Genomic DNA, 16,359 nt, shown 5'->3' on the forward strand with positions numbered 1-16,359 from the left:
GGGGGACAGGCCGCTGCTTCCGGGAGCTGCTTGAGATAAGCGCCGCCTGGAACCTGCACCCCTGCCCCAGCCCTGACCCCCCTCCCACCCTCTGAACCCTTCAGTCCCAGCCTGGAATATCTTTCTGCACCCCCAACCCCTCATCCCCAGCCCCACTCCAGAGCCCGTACCCCCAGCCGGAACCCTCACCCCCTCCCACATGCCAACCCCCAATTTTGTGAGCATTCATGGCCTGCCATACAATTTCCATACCCAGATGTGGCCCTCGAGCCAAAAAGTTTGCCCACCCCTGCTCTAGCACCTCTATATGTCTAAGGATTTTTAGATATGTGCACACAGCTCTGGTCCATAGACACTTCCCTGGACCTCAGATCTCCACACTGTGAAATAAAAGGACAAAGTGTCCATATGAAATAGGTGATGCTCTAGAATGTAGCTCCCAATTTCATGCAAAGTAATACTACAGGAAAGCTTCTGGAGGTGAGTTTGGCAGGAGGCAGCAACAGCTGGCAAGGGTTCTTTGCACATACATGCCTCAAATGGTTTGTCAGGAGTAGAATTCAGGCAGAGATAGATATCAACATGGAGTCTATTAAAAATGAAAAGCTCTCTTCTATATGCAAAATTGCTTGTTTCAGAATTTCTAATGACTAATACCTTTTAAAGGGATTAAGTGATAATCTGTTATAACAACTGAAGTTTCAACACCATATGTTTAAATAGCTTGACGGGTCTGATTTCAACCCATAAAATCAATGTATAACTTCAGAGTTCAGGGACTGAGGGTACGTCTACACTTACCGGAGGGTCCGGCGACAGGCAATCGATGTTCTGGGATCGATTTATCGCGTCTGGTTTAGACGCGATAAATCGATCCCGGATCGATCCCGGAAGTGCTCGCCGTCGACGCCGGTACTCCAGCTCGGCGAGAGGAGTACGCGGCATCGACGGGGGAGCCTTCCTGCTGCGTCTGGACCCGCGGTAAGTTCGGACTAAGGTACTTCGAATTCAGCTACGTTATTAACGTAGCTGAATTTGCGTACCTTAGTCCGAAGTGGGGGGGTAGTGTAGACCAGGCCTGAGATTTAAAATGACGGCATCATAACTAGTACCACATGTCTGACATATCGCTTTGGTACTAAATCAACATGCAAGAAGCGTCATATGTTCAGTACTTTGATGCAATGGGAGAAGTACAGGCTAAGTACAGATCTTTAAGCGAAAATGGGTATTTGTGAGGTTTTGAAATGAGCGACTTTTTTTGTGGATGGGACAAAGAAATCAGTAAGGTTGGATTTTGTGGGTGGGATTTTCAAAAACACTTGCTAGGTTAGAGCTGGTCCAAAATTTTCAGTTGAAACTTTTTTTTTTTAAATGACTTTTTGACAAAATCAGAAATTTGTGAATACATTTGTTTTGGTTTAAAAATTTGGGGTTTTGGGGTGGGAGGGTTTATCATAAACCCAAAACTGAATATTTTACATTTCTTGGCAACTGAAAAGTGCATATGTTCTGGATTTTTTAATTTAATTTTATATAATTAGAAAAAATAGATTTTTTTTTCATGGTGCAGGTCTTCTCCCAACCAGCCCTAAGTTAGATCCCCAACTCCCATTGAAAGTCAGTGGGATTTGGTCATTCCTTTTGATGCCTTTGAAAATCCCATCCTAAATGAACAATAACTTGTAGGTGAAGTGAAAACATTCCTAATTATATGGATGCTCACTTACAATTTGTCAGTTCATATGGGCCATATGCCTTCTAGATTGGTGTGTGAGTTCTCCTCTATGCACAGACCCCCCGGACACATGGTAGGGATGTTTGTCACAGCGAAGGAAGAGGCCAGAAACTGGGCAGGGCCATCTTCCTTTATCACCAATGGTAAATTAGAAGAAAGGATAATGCTGTTTTAAACTATGTGAACATTTCCATTGAGCTCCCACCACACTAGAGACCACCTGATGTAAGAGAAGTTACAGTTGCAGCTTTGGGCAGGTGGGACCCTGGTAACATGGATTCTGAATTTTCCAACCCCAGGCCAAAGACTCTGGGTTAAATTTTTCTCTGTGTATCTCCACTGACTTGAGTGGAGTTACACAAGGGATGAATTTTGTCCATGATTTACTTTTTTACAGAAACTCATCATTGGCTCCTTTAATTTCTCAATTGCATATTCTGTTCAGAAGTAGTTGCCCGAACAGTATACTAACCAGTTACAGTCACAAGGCAACCTGGTTCTTTGTCTGTGAAAATGAGTCACAGTGTCAGTTTTTTATAGCAGCCCTTGTTTAGAGTTGTATTTGAGCACATGTGAGTGGCACTAAGGAGCCCTCTAATATAAACATTTAATCTACTTAATGTAACTCATAAAAGTTATAAGGCATTTTATTGTAGGTTTGTAACGTATGAAATTGATGTGTTAAAAACACATTAGAGGAGTGGTTTTTTTTTCAATATATCACCTAAAAACAGTGGGTCAGATCATCAGCTGATGTACGTAGGCACAGCTCCATTAACGTAAATGGAGCGCTTCCATTTAAATCAGCTGAAAATCTGGCCCCATATTGTGAGGCTACTGCCCACTGGAGTCAACAGGAGTTCTTCCACTGCTTCAGTGGGATTTGGATCAGGCCCGTGGTCTCTTTGTCCAATTTAAAAATACAATCAAAAGTAAAGCCAACAGCTACTCCCCACCCCCAAATCAAAAATAAACAAAGTAAAAAGCCCAATAATATTCTCCTTCCTTACACAAACACACACACACACACCAGCCCCTATCATGTCTCTCCTTCCCCAAATGCCTGAGTAAATAGATGGGCCTGCCCTGAAGATCACTAAATCCTGGCTGTTCTGGACCAAGTGGGATAGCTAATATTTAAGTTGAGGGCCCCTCATGGAACATTCTATGGGCAGCTCTTTCTTTTGTTCTGAGGGGGCTCCAGCTGGAGTACCTCTGTGGGTTACAGCTAATGTAATGTGGCAAGGAGAGTAAGGCAGTGTCTAAAAGAGGCTGATCCTAAGCCCGTTTTAAACACATCACTTAATAAACGGGCAGCTGCAGTTCACCCCACCCACCCCTGGCTTCAGTTTCTGGGTTGTGTTTGTCAAGTTTCTAGAAATTTCCACAGTCCCCACCATGAAGGAAGGTTGGAATAATCAGGCTATTCACCTCGTCAAACAAATCAATTGATCGAGGCTTTGCGGATGCTATGGTAGAAGCAAAGAACACTGTCCTTGCTTCTCAGACAATCATTGCAGAGAAGTTCAAAAAAGTCTTTATAATGCAATCTTAGGCAAAATTGATATTGGATTGAACATCTGATTTTCAGAGACCTTGGCAGATAAAGCAGATTTCCTCTCTGATACTAAAGGTGATCTTTCTCTCACCCTCAGTTCTCAAAGATGAGGGAAAATTGAAGCTAGTTATGAAAAAGTGTCAATTTTCCTCACTAAAGAGCTGCAGTTTCCTTTGTGATCTTATCTTTCATTCCAGGCTATTCTGATTTGCAATATGTCCTTTGTAATGTATTTACTTAGCCTTAATTTAATTCCTCAGATTAAAGAGATTCCTTTTAAAATAGGAACACTACCCAGCAGGGTGGTGTTGAAAATCTGGTAGAATCAGCCTTCCCAGCTCTGGAAGGGCTGAGGAGAGCTCATTCTTCTTCTGACCCTCCTGATTCCACTATATATATTTTGTGTTTCATTATGTATGTATGCTAGAGATGGACATAAAAGTATCACCCCCTAAGCTTTGGAGGCAGTCAAAATCTGAACCTGGATTCAATAAAAATTTGCTACCCTGGCAAATTTCTAGTATAAATAGCTTATTTCAGCAAAATTATTATATCCTATCTTTTATTTCCAGCCCCATCACATAAATGCAAATCTCATGCAGTTGTGAATAATTTTATTGGGAGCAGAATACCAACGTTGTGTAATTTGCATCCCAACCTGTAGGATAATTATGAAATTAAAGAATTAGGGTTATTTTAACTTTGGTTAAGGAAATATATGTGTTGTGAAGAAAGGCCCTGATTAGCAAATAGAAGAAAGGCCTTGAAAATAATAAGTTATAAGGCCAGAAGAAATGAAGTAGGGTGGCTGTCTGGTTCCAAGAATAACTAATGAGATAAGAGGAAGTTTCTAAAAGGAAGGCCTCTGACTGAGAGGAAGAACTGCAGATGGTTTTAAATAAAACAAAGAGAATCTGTCTTAAAATGAGCCATCATAGACCTTCCCAACCCACACACCAGTGTTAAATCCTATGTGAACCCGGGTGCAATGGAAAAATTGTTGGCAGCAAGAAGGAGGGCAGAAAAGGCCTTGGAAGAAATCAGGTTTTAAATCTTATCTGGATTAAGACTGGAAATAAGGGTGAACTGTCTCAAGTTGCTTTTTAGCTAATGTTGGTAATTGGCAATTACATCACTTGTTTATTAAAAGGTATAAAAAGGAAATTCTTAAAGGGTTCATTGCTAATACCTTCCTGACCACACTGGAGCTGACCAATATGGGTCTAAGCACCCTGGGTTTAACCCGTTGGTAAGTATCTTTGTCAAATGCTTATAAATGTTTTGTTACTGTTTGGATGTAGTCAATTGCTTAGTATTTAGGATTTTTAGGCATCTTAGAGCAATTGTATAAGTACCATTTGGCCTTTGGATTTAATAAATAATTTATGGTTAAATTAGTGTTTGGTGGTTTCCATACTAATAATTTCAAATATTAATAATTCCAAGGCATCATTGGAAGTTGGGCCAGAACCTTAAATATTGAATCCACTTAAATCTTATTTAAATTATATACAACTGTGAAAAATTTGATAGCTATAGCTGTTCATCAGCACCTCACCCCTGCAGGGTCAAGATTAGAATGTAAAAAAATTATTTTTGGGGAAAAATCAGCTGTCTTAAATGGCCTTCAAAATATTATGATATGAGAATATTTTTCTACTGTAGTCTTGGCTTATAAAAAAAGAAATTATATTTTCCAGTTATGCAAGATCTAATATATTAATGATACTAAACCATTCTACCTGTAAATTATATCCTCTTTGAAAAGCAAGTGAGGACTTTGAGGACAAAAAACAACCTAATTATCTACCAACAAATTATCTAAATTTTGTTGGTGAAGGCTAATGGAGTTTTTAATTTGATAGATCTTCAGAAATTATGAGTGTTAAATTGTAAACGATAAGATCTAAGAGTAGAACACAAGTAATCTAAACCAGGAGCTAAAAGTAGAACAATTAACAGGAAAATGATTCTGAGAGCTGAATAGCTAAGGCAGCTAGATCCTCAGCTGTTGTAAATTGGTGTAGCTCCACCGGCTTCAGTAAAGTTATTCCAAGTTATACTAGCTAACAATCTGGTGCAATGTATTCAGAGGATGAAGTAGGAAAGTGAAGAATGAAAAAAGTGAGGAGCTGAGTGTAGAGGCCTTGGGAAAGAGAAGAAAGATAGTCTTTTTATCTAAACCAGAAAAACGGGATCCATGAGCCCCATTTCTGACACCGCCACACTGTGTTCCCTTCTAAGCTGTGCGGTTGTGTGGCCGCCCAGGAGTGAATCAAGTGCCGCACACTTAATTAGCAGAGGGGCACACTAGGGCGTGTGTTTAGGTGCCCCTCCCACTGCTGCTCTGCAGCTGCATTGCTCCTGCTCTCTACCTTGGAGCCCCTGGCCAGCTGCTCCTGGAACCCTCCTGCTTGCTTTGCAGAGTGGGAGGGGTAGGAGGGGTGCTGATGTCAGGGTGTACCCCATCTCCGCAGAGCGGGGGAAGAGGACCGGGGGAGGGGGGCCAGGGCTCAGGAGCAGGAGAGCTGCTGTGGTCTGAGCCTTCTGGTGTGAGTGCCTTAAAGAGACAGCACATGGTCTCTCAGAGACTTCTCCAGAAGCCAGCACACACACAATCTCTCTCTCTGTCTCTCTCACACACACACACACACTCTGTTTCTCTGTCTCTCACACATACACACTCTGTCTCTCACACACATATACACACACGTTTTGTGTCTGTCTCTCTCTCACACACACATACACTGTCTGTCTTTGACACACACCCACATACACACTGTCTCTGTCTCACCCCCACACCCATTGTCTCTGACACACACACTATGTCTCTTTCACACTCACCTCCCAACACATGTGGTGGTGGTGGTGGTGCTGCTGTTACTTCTTGGCACTTCCTGCAATGTACATATATTCATTATAATACTATTCTTTCAAAGTGCTGTTATTTTAGTTTTTTCTGACTGGTCTATGCATTTCATAATTTTATTTCTCTTTAATGCTTAAATTTAATTCTTTGAGTAGTGAATTATAAAATGCCTAACCTGTCCTGGCTGGAGTAATTATCCCTATGGTAACTTGAAAAAAAAAATTCTATCTAGGTATTTTGTTTCTACTGGTGGCGCACAGCCACACATTATCTCGCTATTGGTGCACATAACGAAATTCATTCCGCATGGATGGAAAAAATTAGAGGGAATATTGCAAGGCCACATACTTCCTATGTGACCTTGGCCAGTTCATTTAGGCCTCAGTTTCAAAAATGTCTGCTAATTGTGGACGTCACTACATTCGAGTATTCAAATTCATAGGCTATGTCTACACTACAGACCATACAGTGGCACAACTGTACTGATGCAGCTGCGCCGCTGTAAAGTCTCCCGTGTAACTGCTCTATGCCGATGGGAGATAGCTCTCCCATTGGAATAATTAAACCACCCCCAATGAGCGGCCATAGCTATGTTGGCAGGAGAGCATCTCCTGCCAACATAGTGCTGTCCACACTGCTGCTGGTGTCACCTATGTATTTTTTTCAAACCCCTGACCGACAGAAGTTTTACCGACAAAAGTGCTAGTGTAGACATAACGTAAGACAACAATAGGCCATGAAGTCAATTGGTGATGTAGATAGCAGTGCTGAAAATCAAGTCCTATTTGTCTCAGATAGGGCACTCAAAAACTGGCAAAGTCAAAAGTAGAGGACATGTTTGAAAAAGAAATCCTTGACTTCTCTATGCTTTACTGTCCCCATCTGTGAAATGGGGGGGAAACGCTAATTGATCTCACTGGGAGGCCTAATCCATAAACTGTGCATATTTGTGAAGTGGCTAGAGATATTCAGGTGGAATGGCACTATACAAGTACATTTTTATTAAGTGAATATTTTTGTTGCTGTGATAAAATCCTAGGAGAATAATATATTAAAGTGATATTCAAAGCAAGTGACCTAACTTTGACCTAGCTGAAGAAATTAACTATCTGGATACTCAGATATTCTCTGAATACAGATGTCAAAGTTCAGAGTTTTTTAGCTCCTCAAAGAAATAAATCAAACAGGCAGACATGACAGAAAGGGTAATCATATGCACATGTAGTGGGAGGAATGGGGCAAGGCATTGCCAACAATCACAAAGAGAATTTGCATCCCAGATTTGTTAACAGATTGCCTTCCTGAAAAAAACCCTCTAATGTTGTTTTGGAGGGTTGGTATGTTTCAGAATAAATAACTATGTTGAGTAGATTCCATTTTGGGTCTGAACTTTTCAAAGCAGATGAAATGAAAAATAAAAATGGTTAGTAAAACATGGAAATATATGTGTGTGTAATATGCTATGATTAGACTTAAGATCAAACAAAGGTGAATCATGAAATGAATGCTTTGAAAATGCTAATGTGGCAATGGGCTAGCCATGTGACATGCTGGGCCTATGGTATGAATCCAATGTTATCAATAAGGAAAATAAAAATAAGGATTTGAGAGACCGTTTACACATTACTGCTATCTGTGGAGATCACACCTCACCATATGCAAAATATTCCTGATATGAAGAATTCCAATTTCAGCAGGGTAATTTGTTGAAGTAGGTATGTAGCTACTTTTAGGTCTGGAGCCTGAGAAGATTTTAGCATCTGCAGCTCCAGGATTAGTCCATTGATTTCTATGATACTGTTAGAGTCAATGACTCATTTCAGGATGTGATGTATTAGCCACGCTGGCCACGATATGAAAATTAAGATATCAGTATTTTTTAGCAAAAGAAATGAGGGTCCAAGTTATTGCACATAGAAAGGAATATATTGAACCAAACTTCCATATAAAATCAATCATGTATTCACTTCCATCAAGATGATTAATCTTAAAGTATAAAAAACTATGAAATCAAGGATTTTTTGTGTGTTTTTCCCCCCAAAGCAACCAGTACTCTTGGAAGCACTGTTTAGGAGGAAGATTTTTCAGAAACCAGGCCTGTTGGGATGCCATCCTACTGTCAGGATTATGAAAGGAGTGTGGATTTATTGGAAAGAAACAAGCTTTTCGGTTTCCAAGAGAAACGTCAAGCATAGACTATTTACATGGAGCAAACAAAGAGCTCTAACACTATGTAATTAGTTCACAAGCAAAAGCAGTGATGTATGGAACATTAATATGTTCAAATAGAGTGTTAGATACATTTGCTCAGCAAGGGAAGGGTGAAGCAACAGAGGAAAAAGAAAATATTGAGTAGAATACAAGAACACAAGACATGAGCACAGAGCTGCACTTTTAAGAGTTTCTTTTGTTAAAATGAATGGAGTAGCTCAGTGGTAGAACACATTAGTCACTTTCTTTCTGTTTAAAACAGTAATTTTATATTGTAGAAAATGTATTGGATTAATTATTTCCTCTTTGTTTAAGAAAGGAGTAGTAATTAGGGCAGTGGAATCTTTACATGTTTTGCTTTGCAAAGAGGTTCCTGGCAACTACTGAACCCTGCAGTTTGGTTCTTGTGGGTTGGAGACAAATCACCCTTGCAGGCTCATTTGAAGCTCTGACAAAATGCCCCTTCCTACCCTAGACTGAACCCTTGTGCCAAAGGGACCCCTTACTACTCCCCAACAAGCCCTATAATGCCTCCTGAATGGCCTGAGCTAAACCTTTTGAAATCAGCCAAAAGATTCCCATTGTTTTTGTTTTTTGTTTTGATTAAGCCATCTAAAGGTCCAATGAAATACGTTATGGGGGTTGTAGGAGGGAATGGTAGCAATGGAGTGTAATTCAGGGAGGGAGGTTCACTGGCTTCTAACTTTTGTAGTTACAGGCTCTGGCTAGTTTGAGGCTCAGTACAAGTATTTCACACAGCTCTAGTCATAATTGCCTGCTTTCACATAAAATAGTATAGTCCTAGAGTGAGGGGATGTGCACCCCACACCAGCTCTGAGAGGCCAATTAGGTTATCCTGCCTCAACTGAGAGAAGGAGGGCCAGAGTTAATTGAGAATGAAGCCCAGCTGGGGAAAGGGGTGGGACAATAGTATAAAACCAGGAAACTGAAAAACAGAGGGGGCTGCAATGGAAGGAGGCTCTAGTCACTTCCTGGGAGGAGGGTGACTCAGTGACAAGAAGGAAGTCTAGGGGGAGCATAAGGCCTGAGTGGCTATCCTGGAGTAAGCAGTCTGGTAAGAAGCTAGGAGGGGGTGAAATAACCATGGGGAGAAGAGTAAGCTCCTGGAGCAAAAGGAGATAGGGAGGGTTGGCAGGAAGGAGCCTAGGGATGAGTACTGAGGACCTTGATTGCAAGTTATAGGTTCCTTAGGTTAGAACCCAGAATAGCAGATGGGCTGGGCTCCTCTCCTAGCTACTGATATAGTGGAATCAACCCTTGAGCTGGGATTGAACACTATCTGGAAATGGCCTTTGGACTGTCGTCCTATCGGATTTTGTAACCCGAAAAGGGGTGTATTAAATCATGCCTGGGCTGAAGGGCTGAGTTTTGGGGAGAGAGACCACTGCAGTAATGGAGCAACTGTCCGCAGGGAATGCCATATGGGCAGAGAGCTGCTATGCCACGCCTGCCCACGAGGAAGGGCTCTTGTGGTGCGTGAACCTCTTCATATGTAGGCACGATGGTACAAGTTTAAATACAAAGTAGAAACATGAATCTCCAGACTAGGAAATCCAGAATGTATGTTAAGATACTTATGTCAAACTTTGTGCATTTATTTCTCTGGTGGTCTTGTTTTGCTTTATCAGAAATATGAATAAGATGGGGAAAAATCAGTTGCTATATATACACACCTCTCTTTCCAATACCAATACTGCTTCTGATGCCAGTGTTGCCCCTCTGCTGAGTAGTAGCAAATTCGGGGGCCTTGCAGGTTGGCTTTCGAGGGAAGGAGAAAATGAGTGATGCAGAGTCTGGCTAAATCCTATACACACATCCTGGAACAGAGGCATCACAAATAACACACAAGCAAATCACGCTTCAGAAATCTTAGCCTACACTCCAGCACTTGGTTCCTGGAAAGCTTCTCCAAATCCAGAGAGCAAACTCTATCAGCCACTGCTTCCTCCAAGAACTACTGCATATAAAAAGCTAATAATAATATGGCATTTCTTCAAGGAGCAAAAACTTCTTTGCATACTAGGAAAACAGACTTCTAAGATATGTGTAACATTGCTATCTGGTGATTCCTTTCATAATAATGTGTTTATGAACCTTGGAAAAGGTGAGAGAATTATTATGGAAATGTTAACAGTACATTAGTTGTAGTGATTTTTTTTTTCCGTGTGCGTTAATAGTATAAATATCCATGAAAAGAAATAAATGAAAACTGAGATGCTACCTTTCATTATACACATAAAATACCTAAAGCTTTTTATCCTGGGAGTCTTCAACATCCATGCTGACAATGCCTGTGATGCAATGCTCCAAAACCTACCCATTTTCACCAGTATTATCAAAGTTAATTTCAAGGCCTAAACACAGAGTAGTTCATAGGGTAAGCCTGATTTTTCTAGACTGGAAATGGGTATAGAGAAAACAAGTATTAAACTACCCAACTCTTCCAGCATGACCACACCACCCTCTCCTCTATGCTGAGATCAGTGTAGCTGGTGGAAAGGGGTGAAGGGTAGAATTATTATGATCATTCACTGGGTCTGGTACCAAAGCATCCCCTTACTGCTTTACCCTTGGAACCTCAGAGTTTTTCCTCACCAATCTGAAAGAGGGCAAGTAGAAATGAAAATTGGTAGTGGGAAACATCAAATAAAGCCAGACTTCAAAACACGGCCTTCTTACAAGCCTAGATGATGGCTGTGGGAGAAAACTAGATGTTTTACTTCTCCTCTGTTAGAGGCTGCTAAATTTACACATTGAACTGATTTGGACTGTGAATAATTTCATTGACCCAAAATATCTTCATCCTCAACTTCTGAACCCAGCACCTCCATCAGCTTCACATAGGAGATCGCCTTAGTTTGGGATGGCCTGTGTGGGTTCCAGTGACTTCATACTGAACACAGAAATGATAAAGCACATCCATCCAAGAACTTGACTTAGTCACGCAACAGAGAGTCCTAGAAGTACTGAAGGAAATCCACATCACTTGAGACTTTGATCAATGCTCTTCCTGATAGTTAATGACACCTGGGTCAGTGAAGAATAACCTGTACTGTGTGAATACTAATACACACAATCAATAAAACTCAGTTACAGGTATGCATTTTTGTGTCTCAGAACCTTGATTTTAATAGCTTCTAGTCATATGGGACATATACATCTCTGCAAAAGAAGCTGTTTGTTTAATGTCAGTCCTTGTGTAGCATTCCCCCCTGGTGTTTTAAATTTGATGCTTTGGCATATGGTTCTTAAATATTTTTTCTTAACATTGTTTTCTTGACATGCTAATTATATTGTATTTTATTTCAGTGCTGTTTCCTAAGTGCCCTGGCACACTACATGGAAGTGATTTATAGATAAAATAGCTGTAAAGTAACCTTTGCATTTCTATAGTGCCTTTCATGTGGGGAAATCAAGTATATAACAGACAGTAATGAACTAAGACATGTAGCATCTCTGTGAGGTAGGCATGAAAAACGGATCACTTAACCCACTGCTGAAATGCATATGTGTCCGATGTGGAATGTGACAACTGTTTAACAGAATTTACACATCAGATTAAGACAGGAAGTGAAGAATATAACATATCCAATTGATAATGTTGGAGGTATTTAGATTGACAGAATTTAATTGCTGGAGTTAAAACTTGACCAGGATACCAGAAGCAACATCCTGGCTCTGGCAGAAGACATGAGATCTTTCATGAAAGCAAGCAGGAACCCAACATTATATTTCTTCTCCAGGAAGTGACCTCTTTGAGAACAATGTCCTGTGATGGATGTGCTACCTAGCTGGGTCCCATGAGGGGTTGGGCCTTGGATCCAGGGCCGGCTCTAGGCACCAGCAAAACAAGCTGGTGCTTGGGGCGGCACATTTTTAGGGGCGGCATGGCCGGCGCCAGAATGCCGCCCCAAAAATGTGCCCCGGCCGCCCTAGCTCAGCTCCGCTGCTGCTGCCGCTCGCGTACCGCTGCTCCCCCTCCCTCCCAGGCTTGAGAGAGAGAAACCTGGGAGGGAGGGGGAGACTCCGAGTGGCCGCGGTGCGGGCGCCGCTTCTCCCCCTCCCTCCTAGGCTTGAGAGCCTGGGGGGAGGAGGCAGGGAAGGGGCGGAGTTGAGGCGGGGCCGGGGGTGGGGTAATTAAAAAATGGGGGATGGGGAGGGGGCGGCCAAAATTGTTTTTGCCTTGGGCGGCAAAAATCCTAGAGCCGGCCCTGCTTGGATCCTCCTTGGGATTCCCAGCTAAACTGTTTCCTTATGAGTCTGCAGGGATGTGCTGTAGAAGCAGGTGGGGAAGGGTTAAAAGATACAGAGCATGTGCATTTGGGTGTCTGGCCCAGCTGTTTAGGTATAAAAGAAGGCAGTAGTGGCTGCTGCTCTCCTGCTTGAGCCTCAGAAGCGGAGATTTTTGTCTTAAAAGGCTTTTGATAAACCCTGCAGAGAGCTGAATATTTGTTTATACTCTGGCAAGAAAAGGACTCGTTTCACAGTTGATTGCACCCCCCCACACACACACACACCAAGTGTAGATTGTGTATGTGTGTGTGTTTTTTCTGGGTGCAGGTGCCTGTGGGGGAGGGAGATGTCTTCTGGTGACAGCCCCTGTTCTGATCTCTGAGCCCAGTCACTTGTTCTCAGAAATAAGTCAGAGGGAAGAATGGCACCTAATGAATTTCAAACACTTGTGTGCCTTTCAACCTGTTAAAACCAAGCCAAGCACTTAAGTTAAGTTTTAGGCAGTGTGGAGCAGGGCAGGTGGTTTTTCACTCATTCTAGAAATACACCAATCTCTCTTCCTTGAGGACTTTGTAACACAGGACAACTTCATCTTTGGTTTCAATCTCCTAGAATAATTAGCAATATTTGGTGTAATGCAATATCCCATTTTTTTTTCTCACCAAAAAATGCAGACAAGGCATCTGGATAGATATGAATACAATCTTAGGGCAAGATCCTCAGTACCCACTAAAGACTCTTTGGAGCACCGAGGACGTTAAATTATCCCTAAATTGGCAGTTGGGGAATCCTCGGCTGTCATAAGGATGGCATACCTGGCTTTATTCCATCTACTCTACGTCCCCTTCAGCAGAGGGGTGTGTGTTGAAGGTGAGGTACAGTGAGTTGATAGCAGGAGTGAAGTCAGAGCACAGTGTGCTCTTACAATTTGGGGCTGGTAGAATGGCTCTCACTGGCCCCAGGAGCAGAGGAAGTGGAAAGGTGGCTTAGAACCACTCTTCTGTCAGCTGTACCTAGCATGAGTTCTTGTGGCTGAGAATTCAGCCTTCAGATTTACAATTTAGTAGAACTCACAAAGAAGTATTCTGACCTTCTGCTCTGTAGGAATGCTGCTGCTGTCTTTGCCCTTGTTTTTAAAGCTTCATATGATTGAACCTTTGAAAAAAATTGTCACCCCAAAGTTTCATATTTTCTAGCAAGTTAAGTGAGCAAACCTACACAACATGATTTTAATAGCTTATGTACTCTCTTGCATTTAAAAAGTTATAAATGCACTGCAATAACAAACACGAAGTAAAGAGTCTTAGAAATAACTACACTACCTATTGCTGCAGATCTACAATCTTAAGCTAACAGTTTTTCTGAATGTAAACTAAATTGCTTAGGCTCATGAAGGAAGTGCCGAGTCTCCCTTTCAATACAGTGTATGTGACAGTGATCAGGAAGAAGGGAGCGCTTCCTAGGAGAGAGCCACAGACTGATCTTGCAAGAGTCAGGGAACAATCTAGTGAAACATTTTTGCGAGAGATTTGATGGTGTCATCTCTCTCGTCAATAGGAACCTCTGTATCAATCCCATCCCATTAGCATCAAGAACACCAGGATGAAGTTTTGTCCCTGTTCTATTTTCTCTCAGGATCACAGGCTTCCTTGCTCTGATTATTGAGAGGGAAATCATACACTTGATTAAAAACATAATACCTCCTGTAGCCACCCCTACTGCTATACACAAATGACAATGTAAATCATTTCATTAGCTAAGATCAGGAGGGGCAAAGCTGAAAGAAGCTTCCTGCTAGGGAAGTTACTGACAACAGAGTCTGAGGTTGCTTTCCCTCTGCTGAGGAAGCAAAGAAGAGGCAGATGCTTCTCTGGGATGTGTCCTCCTCAGTGACTGCCAGCTGCAGAAATAAAGAAGGAAATTTGAAATGCTTCTTCTAATCACATCATTAGGATAGACTCTCCAGCAGCAGGGTGTAGCACAATGGCATGGACCGTATGAATGGAGCATCTCCCTGGGTAAAGAGCACACCCAGAGCAGGCGCTGGCATAGCACAATCATTATTGAAAGGATGGGAGCACAGACAGCTGCTGAAGTCCTCACACAGGAAAAGAATGTGAAAGCAAGACTAAGGGAGAGGGAATAAAAGATGGGGAGAGAGAGAGACTGAGAGGTAAATCAGATAGAGGAGGGAAAAAAAAGAGTTAAAATGAGCATTAGGGCGGGATCTTGAAAAGGCACAGTGGAGTGTCCGTGCTGATCTGTCTGACAGACACAAGGACTGCAGCAGAATTTCCACACAGAGCATTTTAGGTGCAGTGTTCATCACTCAACCCCCTCACCTATTTGGCTTTCTCCCTCAGGGATTTTTCAGCTGAGAGATTCTGTCTCCACCCCATCATCTCCACCTGTCCCCTCCTTTCTCTCACCTGTCCACGGCAATCGCTGTCATGGAGTAGATGCTGGCAAAGACTGCAGTGATGGGGAAGAAGTTGTGGAAGCGGCAGTAAGCCTCCCCAAAGTACCACTCGTTGTGCAGGGCATAGATGAAGTTGATGAGGGTGTTGAAAGCAGCCATGGAGGCATCCGAGAAGGCCAGATTCACCAGGAAATAATTAGTCACTGTCCTCATACGCTTGTGAGCCAAGATGATCCAGATGACAATCAGGTTGCCAAGGACGGCCACGGCCACCACCCCGCCATAAGCCAGAGACCACAGGGCAATGCGCCAGGACGGCTGCACAAATTGGTTGGAGAAGTTAGCTGTTGCGGGTGCTAAAGGGGAGGAGATGTTACCAGCCTGAGCTCCCAGAGGCTGCCCCCAGTTGCCTCCTGACCCAGAAAAGCTCGTGTTCCAGCTGCTGCTCTCATTTGCACTCCAGCTGGATGCAGGTATAGAAGTCATCTTGAATGTCCTCCCTTGTCCCAGCAATATGAAAGTCTCCCCCACTTCCCCTCCCACCCCCCACCCCCCAAAAAAGTTGATCAACAAAATGAGAACAGCTTAGTGGAAGTGAGAGAGGGATCAGAGCAGGCTTGAGCAACACCACATGTGGTTATGCTGCTTAAACTATAAAAGGATGCTACACCAGGAAAGCTGCTGCTTGTCAGTAGTACACGCTGTCCCCTTCCCTCTCTGTGCAGCCAGCTCTCTCTCTGCTTTGCTGAAGGAGAAGGGGATCAGGAGCTGAGGCACCTTTTATAGGATTGTGTGTTCCCCGGCGTCCTAAAGGGAGTGGGGTGATGACACTTTTTTTCTCTCTCTTCTCCCTCCTCCTCTCCCCAGCTTTCATTCACTGTCAGCAGCATCCACGTTCAGTAGCTGTGAAGGAAGGAACAAGGAGAATAAATCCTCTCCCTCTCTCCCCACCCCCTTCCCCCTTCACTTCCCTCTTTACCCTTTCATGCTGATGCCTGTTTTTTTTGTTTGTTATACTCCTTTCCCCAGCTTTGTAGGGCTCTGTGTTGTTGGAATCAATTGAACATTCCAAGTCTCAGATGCTAATAAAAACACACTATATTGTCACTTCCATTCTGTGTTCTGTCAGAACATTCTCTGAGAAATGCTGGGCATTCTGCTAAGGGCAGCAGCCAGTCTGGCTGGACAAATACATCCCTGATTTGTATTAACACATTCTTTAGAACAATTTATTAAGATCCTCTTTTGATGCTCGTCTTTTTTCCCCCCTCCTTCACCAAGTTTTCATTTGACCGCATGCTATTTATTCC

General features: G+C 42.6%; 1 protein-coding gene across 1 annotated transcript in view; it reads right to left on the reverse strand.

Moving 5' to 3' along the window:
* The window catches only part of TACR3 (tachykinin receptor 3), a 64,370-nt gene extending 48,835 nt beyond the window's left edge, over window positions 1-15,535 (reverse strand). Inside the window, exon 1 of the mRNA XM_024203375.1 lies at window positions 15,060-15,535. Within this exon, the coding sequence (XP_024059143.1) occupies window positions 15,060-15,535 (476 nt within the window). The remainder of the gene's footprint in view (window positions 1-15,059) is intronic.
* Between the last annotated feature and the right edge of the window lie 824 nt (window positions 15,536-16,359).

This window comes from Terrapene carolina, unplaced genomic scaffold (genome assembly GCF_002925995.2).
Source record: "Terrapene carolina triunguis isolate 2854851 unplaced genomic scaffold, T_m_triunguis-2.0 Scaffold706, whole genome shotgun sequence".
Taxonomy (NCBI): domain Eukaryota; kingdom Metazoa; phylum Chordata; order Testudines; family Emydidae; genus Terrapene; species Terrapene triunguis.